General features: G+C 44.1%; 1 protein-coding gene across 1 annotated transcript in view; it reads left to right on the top strand.

The window, feature by feature from the left end:
- The first annotated feature begins 7,284 nt into the window (after window positions 1–7,284).
- PABPC1L (poly(A) binding protein, cytoplasmic 1-like) overlaps window positions 7,285–13,322 on the top strand; it is a 31,993-nt gene continuing 25,955 nt past the window's right edge. Inside the window, exons 1-4 of the mRNA XM_015418026.1 lie at window positions 7,285–7,335; window positions 9,382–9,593; window positions 10,753–10,946; window positions 12,785–12,900. Of these exons, the coding sequence (XP_015273512.1) occupies window positions 9,401–9,593; window positions 10,753–10,946; window positions 12,785–12,900 (503 nt within the window). The 5' untranslated portion in view covers window positions 7,285–7,335; window positions 9,382–9,400. The remainder of the gene's footprint in view (window positions 7,336–9,381; window positions 9,594–10,752; window positions 10,947–12,784; window positions 12,901–13,322) is intronic.

The raw sequence follows: 13,322 nt of genomic DNA, 5'->3' as shown, positions 1-13,322 counted from the left end.
TTGCCTAAAGTTTGCTTCTGTGATGGTTGTATTGCCTAGCACACACGTGGTTGTGAGAATAGTATAGCAAAAAGAAATACCTGGTTATCGATGTACTAGATTTGTGTATGTCTTTTAAACAGTTCTAGTTTCACCTTACACAATCAGGAAAGTGTAAAAGAATTCAAAGACAATAATAAAAATTTTATCAGTTTGTGGTCTGTTTATGTTTTTTGTTACTGTTATGGCTGAAGCATATGGTGGTGGTAGAATCACAATGTTATGAAATGTCCTATATCCTTAATGTGGTGGAACATTCTGTAATGGAGAATACTGAGTGTTAATGTCTTATAAATCTGTCTTCTTAGATGGGAAGGCATAATTTAGATGGGGGTATTTATGTAGTTATGACTGAATGAAACCACTCTGAGCAAAGTGCTCCAACTGATTGGTCTTTCTACCTTGAGTAAAATGGTGGTTTATGGAACTTCAGTACAAGCTGTACTCATAGTCTCTAGAAGTGCTGTCATTATGAAATAACTCATTATAGATGGCATAAAACTAAACTACATGTTACAGTGTTTGGCTTATGAAAGGAGAATTAAGCGTAAAGAGCCTTGCAGCTGAATGAGAAGTTGATCCACTTGAAAAGCTACCATATTGTAAGGGTCCAGGAAGCTTTATTTACTTTTACTTAATTTATACACCACTTCTCTCACTAATGGGGACATAAAGCTGCTTACATCATCTCTCCTCCTCCATTTTACCTTCATAGCAACCAGGGGTTGTTTGTGGCCGGAGCGCGTCAGAGCACCACTCCGGCAGCCCAGGAGTGGGCACATATGGTGGCGGTGGCAAGCCCCACCCCCACGCTCCTTCTCTCCGGAGTCGTACCACCGATGCAGCGCAACTCCAAAATTCCTTTTTCCCCCCCCCCCCCCCAGCCCGCCTTTGCAGGCCGGCTGGGGAAGGGAAGAGGAGGCTTTTGAAGATGCCTCTCCCCCACTTTTGCTTCCCCTTCTGACATCACTTCTGGTGATGTCAGGGGGTGTGGCATATGCTCATGAGCTATGCTAATAGCCTATTAGATATGCTAATGAGCTCCTGCAGCTCTTTTTCTGCTAAACGACCCCTGACAGCAACCCTTTGAGCTAAGTTAGGCTGAGAGTTTGTGACTGGTCCAAGGTCCCCTGACTCCTGTGCCTAGTCCAACCACTATACCACACTGGCTCTCAAAAGGAATGTATACATGAAATGTTGATTGTAAAATGGGACAATATCTGCTTTGCATTAATATTGAGTCAAGTCCCTCCCTCCCATGTTTTAAGGGCTGGGCTTAAATGTGTTACCTGAAGCAGCAGCATTTGTAGATTACACATAGGGGGAAAATATCCTACTATTTTATGTGCTTTTTTTTTTTTACTGCTCTCTTTACAATCCGAAAGAAGAGAAGAACAATGCTTGCTTAACCAAGAAAGTGCTGCAAAAATGCTTCCCTATGATTGCTTCCTCACAGCTGGGGTCTAGCAACAATTGTAAGCACATTTTATGGAGGGCAAGAGACTGAGCTGGTGATTTACTTCCCAAAATGTCTGATGTAGGATTACTCTGTACAAACAAAACTGGGATGGGAAGGGAAACAGCCATCAAGTGGCTCTAATGCTGTTCATTTAATGTTTGAATTGGTCATTGGAACCTTCCTCAGTTACATGCAAAGGCGCACACAAGGAAGTGGGGTCCTTCAGCATCCTCCTATGACACACCCTGGGTGCCATTCTCTTCTAGTGTGTTGAGTGGAGTACCTTGCAAGCAGTGTTCCCTCTAAGCTGAGTTAGTGTGAGCTAGCTCACAGTTTTTTAGCTGCCGGCTCACACATTTTTGTCTTAGCTCAGGAAGGATGGTTCCAGAGCAAACTAATTTATGCAGTAGCCAAATTGCTCACTCACAACTTTAATGCCAGTAGCTCACAAAGTAGAATTTTTGCTCACAAGACTCCACAGCTTAAAGGGAGCATTGCATGCAAGTCTTGGAGCCTGATTCATACATGAATAAGTAAAAAGTTATTACCCAAAATAAAGCAATGCTAGCAAATGTATCATAAAAAGAGGCACTTAAGGGATGGCGGGAGGGCTTTTTCTCTATTGCAACTCTGGAACTAGACCATTTGTGTTTTATATTTGGTGAGGTGACTTAAGGCCTTGCCAAATTGCCTGGCCCTTGGTCCACACTGCATCTAATTAGAGGATGTGAAGAGTGTATACTGGACTCATGATACTCCCCATTTACCATTTATTTTGCAAGACAGTCTGGTATTCATTACTGTGCTGGTAGCTGTTCTTGCTGATGCTTGGCAGCTCTGAACTTCTAAAATTGTTCTAAACCCCCAGGTTTTAATGCCGCATTGAACTGTCTCTTTATGAAACAAGATCTTGAATGTGTTCACTGGAAGATTCTAAAGGTGCCTTCCCTGGGGAGCCTAGTGCAAGTGGAACTCAACAAATCTTTGTAGTGAGCCCAAGAGTGAAATGGCTCGCAGGCATGGATTTGGTGGCCAAAGTATCTGTAATACTTTGAGGAACAGTTCCAGCTGCAAGAGGGTGGGCTGTACTTGCTTTAGATCTCAGTGGAATGTTTTCATGATCTGAATAACGGGGATCTGTTATGTGCTAGAGCTCCTAAAGGATGGCCCTTTTGTACCTTTTTGCTGTGAGGTATTCCAGCACATACGGAGCTGCGGTGGCTCAAGTGGTTAAGACGCTGAACTGCAGGCTGTGGAAGGTCAGTAGTTCAGCAATTCGAGACCCGGGTGCCGCATGATGGAGTGAGCTCCCATCTCTAGTTCCAGCTCCTGCCAACCTAGCAGTTCGAAAGCAAGAAATTGCAAGTAGATAAATAGGTACCACTTTGGTGGGAAGGTAACAGCGTTCCGTGCGCCTTGGTGTTTAGTCATGCCGGCCACATGACCACGGAAACGTCTTCGGACAGCGCTGGCTCTTCGGCTTTGAAACGGAGATGAGCCCCGCAACCCTAGAGTTGGATTCGACTGGCTTTCGAGCAAGGGAACCTTTACCTTTTTACCTATTCCAGCACATATCTTGATGCTGTTCTTGAATGCTGATTGACAGCCGGTAAAGGCTTTGAGTTAGTGATAAATCCAAAATTGGAATTTGCCCATTTCCCTTATGTAATCATGAATAAACTCTCCCTGCAGAGGAGGAGCCTGGGCCTGCCTTTATATATGCTGCTCTTAAAGGACTTGTGATTTCCCAGGGTAGTGCCACGGTGAAGTCAACTGGATGTTTGCATATGCTTAAAGCGGTAGTGCTATATTTTGGTCTCCTAGTGTCTGCTTTATGACCCAGGTCTGATTTATACTCTCAGCAACATGAAACAGTTATAAAGTTTTCCTGGACTGTATAGTTCCAGAAGGGGGAAGCTGAATGGTTCAGCCCTTCCTTAGGAAGAAAAACAGCACGGTGGGAAAGCCAGGATGAATTCTTCACCCTGATATCTAGTTCAGTTGATGTAGCAAATGGAGGCCACCCTTCCAACACACATTATAAAGTACTGGTTGCACTGATTTACTCTGTAATCTGCCTTAATCTGCCACTGAGAAAGGCGGACTACACATAAAGTAATACTGTGTCTGGAAGAAACGTGACCTGTTAATTCAGCTAGCTGTATAGACTGGCCTGCATCCATTCTACAGTTCACTCTCTGTCAGGGTGGGGCTACAAGGAAAAAATGAAGAAAACTAGAGAACAGTTTGTGTAGTGTGAAAACCAGGATGGCAGCAGCAGATGCCAGGTCCACCACCTCAGTTCCCAAGGACTAGCAGGAAAACAGTGCAGGGTTAGGTTTGTTATGAACAAGCTTCCAAGAATTACTCATTCCTGAGAAGGCACTGCAGAATAAAACCCATAACTTGCCCCTTTTTCCCCCCGGATTAAGCTGCCTGAAGTATTTATGCTACACTAGATGTACCGCTAAGGGAACCATAAATGCATTTCAAAGCTCCTTAAAAAGTACTAATGTTAGTTGTGGGTGCTACCCTTCCCCATATTTGCAGTACATCATGGAGGAGGATTAATCTTTTCTAGCCCACCATTTCCCCCTCCTGCACTGATCTTTACTCCTACAGGTGAAGACAAGAACGCATGATGACTGTAAGTTTCCCCAGTGGAGCAAATGGCATTGCCAACAGGCCTGGAGAAAAATGGCCTCTCCCTTGAAAAGAGGATTAATATGCAAAGAATAGGCAGCTGCAGCTTTCCATGGCATGGAGGTAAACGTCACCCAATAAATTACATTCTATTAAACCTATCTTAAAGGGACTGGGCCCTTCTCTCCAGACCTGTTGGCAAACCTAGGGAAAATATCTTGGGGAATGGCACTTTGCATCGTGGTTACCCCTTTCCCTTATCTGCTATTGACACAAAATTAAAACTGTGATCCATTCATTTTCTATTGTCATACTTCGTTTGCCTTTTAATGGGGTCACTTCCATATTCAGAGGTAGTGAACCTCTGAACACCAGTGCCAGGAGGCAGAAGGCCTTGACCTCTATGCTGTGTTGTTGGCCCTCAAGAGTAACTGGTTGGCCACTATGTGAGACAGGATGCTGGCCTAGATGGACCTGTGGTCTGATCCAGTATGGCTCTTCTTATGTTCTTATTTGGGGGAAGGGACAGAGGTGAGGAAGAAAATTCTCCCACAGGAAGTTTTTCATTTCTAAACGTTTGTTTCATAAAATTAACCATGGCTGCCATTGCCAATACAGTACAGTATTTATACAAAAGGAAGAGTATTCTCCACACACCCAAGTATGATCAAGAAAAAACAATTTTTCGTACCTCTGCACACAAATTACAAGTATGTGCAATACTATTGTGGGGGGGGAGTTGTTTTACATTCAGGGTCATCTTCCTTTTGGTTAAGTACAATATTAGGCAAAGCTCACAGTTTCAAAATTATATTTTTCAGGTGATTATCTTTAGGAACTGTGTGAGAGAGTTCTTATTGTAAATGGGGTAGGGAAATCACACATGTCATTATTCATTTTTAAAGAATCAAGTAAGGAATCCAACTAATTGGTTATGCAGGTCAAATCAATACTGAAGCCCAAACTTATATGACTCCTCTCTCATGATGAAAGAGACATTGGGTTGGATCCAACCAGCTTTTTCACCTAATTCCCTTTTTTTTTTTTACAGTTCCTCTTCTACATGGCTTTTGTCTGGACAGATTTCATGATCCCCAACATAGGGGTTGATTGGGGGGGGGTGATGATCAAAAGGGACCTCTCCTCTTTTTTCACTAGTGGAAAAGCTGGTTGGATCCAACCCATTGTAATATGGAAATAATAAGTCATGCCAGTGATGATATGAAGAGGTGCTCCAGTGACCTCGAGAGACAAATTCTGTTGTGATAGATGAGTAGACAGCCACATCCATGTCACATTATGCACAGTTCTTTGGGTGTGCAAAAAAATCCTTCAGAGACAAGGAGCTCCTACCACTAAAATACACCAAGTGGGCAGATGGGATAGTGGTGGACAAAGACAGTAGGTAGCTATGTTGATCCACAGAGAAAGTGGGGGGAAAGTATTGTAAAACTAACACCATTTTTTAGGATTAGCCTGGTATCATAGAACTCTCTGCCAGGATGGATGTTTGGTAGAAAAAACTTGAGAAAAAGGTGTTTCAGTGTCCCAGATATTCCAGAAGGACAGAAAAGCAAACAAGAGCACCCTCTTTCCTGTCTGTATGGATAGGAAAAAGAAAGAGCTTGTGAATATTTTGTAAGAAGAGGAGGGAATAAAAGCCAAGGACTCTGCTACTTTGTCCTCTTCTTTACCCTTACAATGGAGCCTCCCCCCATCCCTTGTTGCCCCATTTTGCAAAGAAGTGGTGGACATGGGGGTCAAATGTTCCCCACCTGGCAGATCCTGGGATTGTGGAAGGGCACTATGCTTGATTCCCACTCCACTAACACAATCCGCCCCATGCCCCCAGGGAAATCTGCACGCAGAAGCCATATCCTGGCTTGGAGAAAAAGCATCCTGACCTCCCCCTACTTTTCTGCAAGATTATGGAGTTCCTAATATCAGCGGAGACACTTTCTTAGTCTGGATTCCCAAGTGGCACATTAGACATACTACTTTGTTTTTACATGGTACGCCTGCTGAGCTCCCCCCAAAACTTCACCGTCTTCAGGCATTGCCCCCATATATTGTAAGGAATATCCCAAACTGGAGTTGGCAAGTCTACAAAGGCTACTCCCGAGGGTTGGTGGACCCCCAGGAATCGGGTGTAGTATGACATGCTGCAGAGAGAAGGGTGGATTAGGAGCAATTGCTTCCTATACACGCTCTAGTATGAGCTCTTATTCCATTTTCAGAAGAGTTTGTGCAGGTGAGATGAACCAAATGCCCTGTGCTGCATCCTACCTGCAAATCTGGGTCCCAGATATTGGAACTGTTAAAAATGTCAATGTTTAGTATATACATCATTGGGCCCATGCCATCTATCAGCTTACATACTGAGGAAATAGGTACCTATGTATTTACCATGTTTTTCTTTGGAAATATATGCCCCAGATTTAATGTAAACCAAGCTATAACCAGAAACTATTTTTAGTGCCGGATGTAAAGTAGTACTGAAGTATGCTCTTGCCCAGGCACATGTGCAGAGTACTTTAACAGCACACTTTACATTGGATTTGAAGGTGAAGGATGGCTTTAACTAAAACTTGAATCCCACCGCTTCTGCCTTTAAAATGTAACCACTCAAAAGTAACTCTAAGGGGTAGGCTTACTGATAAAATGAGTGCTCTACCTATAGCTTACATTTTGCAGATTTTTTAAAAAACTTCACATTATTTATAGTTTGGCCACTCAAAAGTAACTCTAAGGGGTAGGCTCACTGATAAAATGAGTCCTCTACCTATAGCTTACATTTTGTAGATTTAAAAAAAACACCACATTATTTATAGTCTGGCTTTCTCACTGGGACTCAAGGCGGATTGCACAATCAACAGGATAGGACATTCAATAAGCAATGAAATTGGGTTTGCTTTGTAGAACCCATCAGAAATCTTTAAAAAAATAGAAATGAAGTAAAGTATAAGTGTTAACATGACACACAAACTGACACAAGATTACATAGTACAATCCAGTTTACAGAAAAAATGGACAACTCCAACCTCGTTGTGTTTGTACTTTACCTGTCTAGGATAGACAATTCATCATACCAGCTACTGACCCTGTACCTTTCCTACCTTTTAGAAAAAGAGTAGTTGACTGCTCTCACCTTTCCTTGCAATTTATCCTTGGAAGAGACAAGCAAGACGTTGAGGGTAGGTCTGGAGTATATCCTGGGGCTGGGCAAGTGGAGGTGCTAACAGGAAGTGGGTGGCCACGCCTGCTGGTCTGCCAGAGGAAGGGGTGGGGCTTGACACTCTGAGAGCTTCTCCCACATTAGGAAGCATCTACTTTGGAGGCAAGCTTTTGCTGCTAATCTTTCCCAGAGCCACATGTGAGTGCCTGGTGGGTTGGAGAAGCTGGTTGGTGGAGGGGCTGGGGTGAGTGTGAATGAGAAGTCCTCAGAGGAAGTTCTCATTATGCATGAAGCTTGAATTTATAAGCATTGTTATTCAGAAGACAGTGGGACTTGGTTCAGTGGGACTTACTTCTGAGAAAGTGTGTGTAGGATTGTGTCTTAAAGAGAAAGGCCCTGCAGGCTGGTCAAAAGCTCCCAAAGTGGTCTACCCTAAGGGAGTATTCAACCCCCCCCCCCCCTGATATTTTGTTTCTTTGTTCTTTCCTTCTCTCTCCTTAAGGCCCTGGGTTACACACATGCAAATGCAGAGAAAGCCCTTTCCTAACAGTTTCTGCCTTGGATAGCTCTTTGAACTACAGATGCCGGGAATTGAACCCATGACTTCCCCCAAGTAGAACAAGTGTATTGATGCTGATTCTCAGAGCTTCCTTGGCGTTCCCCCCTCCCCCCATTTGCTGCTTTCTACTAGAACAGAGAAGATATGAGAAGCGTGTGAGCTGGTTTGAGTGGGGTTTCGGCAATACAAATCTTCAGAGACTTTCTCAGAAGTTCTTTCTGGGTTAATTAACCTGTCAGAGGAAGGCTTTGAGCAAGGAGAGCTGCTTCTGATAAATCGTCTTCCCTCCGGAAGCAAAGTGCAACTAAGGAATGGGTTTTTTTAATGGCTTCCTTCAACGGCAAAAGGGCTTGTAAAGTTATGTTCTCGTGGAAAGTGGCAATTCCAGAGCTGGAAAATGTCAGACACTAGAAGGGCTTCTCCATCAGTTTGCTGTGTAGGTCAGATAATGTTTTCAGTTATAATTCTGGTGTGGTTTTGGATAATGCATTAAAGCACAGAGTTGATATTACTGGGCTAATTAAACCAAGGATTTGACTTGATGCAAGGCAGCTTGATAAATTCCCATTATGTTACAGGCTGCTGTGCAAATCTTTTGAGAGCAGAAGCAAATAAATTCTTTGCCTTTGTGTACAAACATTAATGCATTTTAGTCAGTGCGGGTCAGCTGTAGATTCTGAAGTCTGTGAGCATGACCAGTTGGGTGACTGAGTTCAGAAGCAGAAAAGGAACTGCTAGGGATTCTTGGAATGTCTCTTTTCGTGCTGATTCATACTTTGAGAGAGTAAGAGTTAGCCCTAACGTGATATGGTTAGGGCTGCTGGCTCTGGGTTGGGAAATACTTGGAGATTTTGGGAGTGGATCCTGAGGGAGGGCAGGGTTTGAGGAAGGGAGGGACTTCAGTGGGGTATGATGCTTTAGGGTCTACCTTCCAGAGCAACCGTTTCCTCCAGGTGAACCGATCTCTGTTGCCTGGAGGTCACTTGTAATCCTAGGAAATCTTCAGCTACCACCCGGAGTTGGCAACCCCAGGTACAGTGTTGTGGAAAATAGCATTAAAATGATTTTTTTTTAGTCAAATTGTTCCGGTTAAGACTTGAAGCCGTCTTTAACAGAGCTGACGGAGAGCTATTTTCTGTTTTTTATAAAAGATATTGATACGCTGCTCTTCTCCCTAACCAGGGACTCAGAGCAGCTTAGGACATCAGGTTCGTTAAGTTAGGTTGACTGTGCATGACTGGCGCAAGGTCACACAGTGAGCCTGGGGTCTTGAAGCCACACTCCCAGTTTCTTGTCCAGCGCTCTAACCACTATACCCTGTTCGGCTTTAATGGTGCTCCCCTTATACCAGCTGGGTTTTTTTTTCGTTGCACAGTTGCCAGTCTTTACCTTAGCAGCTCTAAAGGAAAGTAGCCACATGTGACTCCAAGACCTGCTTTTTGGGGTGTGGGTTTCTCCCAGCATTGTATCTCACGGTAGTAACTGGGTTTTGCTTCACTTCCAAAGTTAAGCTGCATGATTGACCATGAATGCTAGTGGCCCTGGATATCCCTTAGCCTCTCTCTATGTGGGCGACTTACATCCCGACGTGACTGAAGCCATGTTGTATGAGAAATTCTCACCTGCTGGCCCAATCATGTCCATCAGAGTTTGTCGAGATGTTGCCACACGCCGATCTCTGGGTTATGCGTACATAAACTTTCAGCAGCCTGCGGATGGTAAGTAAGATCTCAAGTCTCAAATATTATGCCGAGTAAATAGTTACGGGCATTTTCTGAGATAATTTAAGATTGCTTGGGGAGAAAAAGAGAGTTTCACTAGAGAAATATATGCATCTAGAACCCTATTGTTAGAATATCAAGTAGTCCTAAAGGCTTTGGATTTTTCATTTTAATTCCAAATTGCTAGCTCTTAAATAATTTGGAATGGGGAGAGTTATTTGCTGGTTTACTAACTGATTTCTGATATCTGTGAGATAACTATTGATGCCACACCAATGTGAACGCAAGCCCCAGCCACCAGGTTCACCAAACCACTGTGATTAAGGCTAGCCTTTGTAAATGTAGTACAGTACCTTTTTCTTCATCACCAAGCCATAGTTCTATTTTACATATGGATTATCCCACGGACAATCTATTTCTGGGTTCAGCAACCCTTTTTCATTAATTCAGCTAGAGATCAGCAAACAGTATAATTGAAACAATTGAAATATTGAACATATACAACTAGACATTACTGATAACTGACATGTTGATTAATAATCTATAAAGTTTATGTAGCCCAAACTCTGTTTTTTGCAAGTCAGGAAGTGCCACAAATGAAGTCTCATGGTGTAATATACACAGGAACACCCTGTGTTGCTGTTTTAATGTACTTGCATAAAATTTGGGCATGGGTCGCAGTTGGGTTATGATGACAAAGGTTCACCATTATCACTCCCCTTTCTGTAGAGAATCTCTTAAAAAGCCCTTTAGTTCCATAGAAATCTCTTCTGCCATTCCCTTCACATCCATTTTATCCTAACATTCCACCTACTCCTTCAATAGACCTTAACGTAAAGCTTTTCTGTTCTTTTCGGCTGTATTGGATTCAGTATTAAACCACATTTGTCTTTAGACCCATATGTTCCAGACTGTTGATCTATCTGAACCCGCAGCTTTCAGGAATGTCTTCCAGAAACCAGATTTGGTTGTAATAAGTCTCTAAATTTCTCCTATTATTGTAAAAGCTGTAGTGTATCTACATTGGTAGCAAACTGGATGTGTGTATAGGCATACCTTTTTGCAAGTATATGTGCTAGGCTGTATGTTAGTTCTTTCTTTCTTTCCAGTTTTGTGTTCTGCCTGTGTGCAAATCGATATGCTTATTCCCTGCCAGCTGAGCGGGCCTTGGACACCATGAACTTTGAAGTGATAAAAGGCCGGCCCATTCGTATCATGTGGTCCCAGCGAGACCCAGGACTTAGGAAATCTGGAGTTGGGAACATCTTCATCAAGAATCTGGATGATTCCATTGATAACAAAGCCCTGTATGATACGTTCTCAGCCTTTGGGAATATCCTTTCTTGCAAGGTAGGTATGCTATTGGCAGAAATGTAGCATGTTTGTGTTACTCTAACATGTTGTTGATACAGTATTTTTGGCAGCCTAAAAGATGTAGGGACCCAGCTCTTGCATTGCTTGATATCATTTGGTGAGTCACAATGTGAAAGGTCATCTGATAGCACTTAGTGGGTTTTACTTGGAGTGGACACCCAATTGTTGCCCTTCACCTGGGCAACAGGCATGGTTGATCCTAAGCAGAGTTACACCTTTCAAAGTTGGACTTAGAAGAGAAGAAGAAGAGATTGGATTTATACCCCGCCCTTCACTACCCAAAGGAGTCTCAGAGCAGCTTACAAACTCCTTTCCTTTCCTTTCCCCACAACAGACATCCTGAGAGAGCTCTGACAGAAACTGCTCTTTTTCAAGAACAGCTGTGCCAGAACTGTAGCTTGCCCAAGATCATCCAGCAGGTGCAAGTGGAGGAGTGGGGAATCAAACCCGGTTCTCCCAGATTAGAGTCCATACACTTAACCACTACACCAAACTGGCTCTAGAACTTAGAAGGGTGTAACTCTGCTTAGGATTGCACAATTGCTCTCCTCAGCATCTTTTCTTGGGAAGGAGTAGGGTGAAAATAGAATTGCCAAGGCTTCTCCAACAACAATGTGAAGCAGTTCCTCAGATTACCAAGCAAAGTCTTCTGCGCTCAAGTCGGACACCCAGCCCATCACTGTTGTGGTGTACTTTGGCTCAGGGGCGGATTGGCCATTTATCTTACAGGGAAATTTCCTAGTGGGCCACCACCCTAGAAGGCCACTGTTGGTCCAGGAGCAAGCAAATCCAAGCTGCAGCCAGCCCCTCAGGGGCCACTTGGTTTAGATGCCAGCCTCCAGGTGGGACCTGGGGATCCCTATAATTAAAGCTCATCTCCAGATTACAGGGATCAATTCCCCTGGAGAAAAGTGATTCTTTGGAGGGTGGACCCCCGGCATTGTACCCACTAAGGTCCTATCCCTCCCCAGGCTCCATCCCCAAATCTCCAGGAGTTTCCCCACCCTGGATCTGACAACTGTACCCCCCCCAAAAAAAATTCCCTGCCAGGAATCTGGCGACCCTACTTCCACGAACAATGAGTAATTGGTATTAGTTCACCAGTTGTGTTTTCCTGCTGTCAGTTTTCAGAAGGAACCAGTGGGGGAGCTAGTACATAAGAACATAAGAGACGCCAATGTTGGATCAGGCCAAAGGCCCATCCATTCCAACACTCTGTCTCACAGTGGCCAGAAATACCAGGTGCCATCAGGAAGTCCACCAGTGGGGCCAGGACATTAGAAGCCCTCCCACTGTTGACCGCCCCCCCAAGCACCAAGAAGACAGAGCCTCACTTGCCCCAGAGTCCCTATCTATACCTTGTGACTAATAGCTACTGATGGACCTCTGCTCCATATGCTTATCTAATTCCCTTTTGAAGCCGTCCATGCTTGTAGCCGCCACCACTTCCCATTGTTTGTGCCACTGCACTTGAATGACCTTTGCAGTGGAGTCCTATAGCACCATGGCGGGGTGGGGAGGCCTCAGCTTGGCTTGCTCCAGGGCCAGATTCACTTCCCAGGAGTCCACTCCTGCTTTGACTCTAGGATTCGTTCTTCTGAACTGGAGGGAGCTTCCTCTATTGCTTAATCTCAACAGGATTTTGGCCATCCTGGGTAGCCCCATTTTTAAGGTTACATGTCTTTGGCTTGGTAAGTATTTAACAGATGGGCAAGTAAATTGTGGTGGTAAGAGGGACAGGCACTGATCCCATTTATTTCCAAGTGCCTAGGCTTTCCTCATCTTTTTCTCTCGTTGTTCCTCCATGTCAACAGGTAGTTTGTGATGAGAACGGATCCCGGGGCTATGGCTTTGTGCATTTTGAGACCCATGAGGCGGCAAACAGAGCGATCGAAACGATGAATGGGATGCTGCTGAACGATCGCAAGGTGTAAGTGGAGACCCTGGTTGGGGCTTTAGAAAGACAACTTCTATAGGGTACTCTGTAGTGACAAAACACAGTTACTCGGAAGTTGAATCATATGAAGAGTTAGTGGAGGGTGCTTTCAGATGCAGAAATTTTGCCCTCCCGTAGTGACCCCTTTTGACCCATAAAATTGCTGATGTGTGCGTGTGGGAGACATGTAGATAAAAGCCATGCAACATGGGTAGTTGCAGCGAGGAAGGGAAAGAAGGTGAACTTGGCCCTGTCTGCCTCCTGTACAAATAGAAGTATCCCTGGCAGAATAGCACCAAGGAAATTTCACTTGCTTCCTCTCTTCATTGCAGCTCCCCTGTCCAGCATAGCGTTTTTTGTGCCTGTAGGTCAAAAAGGGATTGCTCAAGGAGGGGTAATATGGGGAAAGATCTACA

Source organism: Gekko japonicus, unplaced genomic scaffold (genome assembly GCF_001447785.1).
Source record: "Gekko japonicus isolate JY-2015 unplaced genomic scaffold, Gekko_japonicus_V1.1 scaffold1270, whole genome shotgun sequence".
In the NCBI taxonomy this organism is placed as follows: domain Eukaryota; kingdom Metazoa; phylum Chordata; class Lepidosauria; order Squamata; family Gekkonidae; genus Gekko; species Gekko japonicus.
Note: the sequence above shows the minus strand (reverse complement) of the source record. Positions and strands in the feature narration are given on the sequence as shown.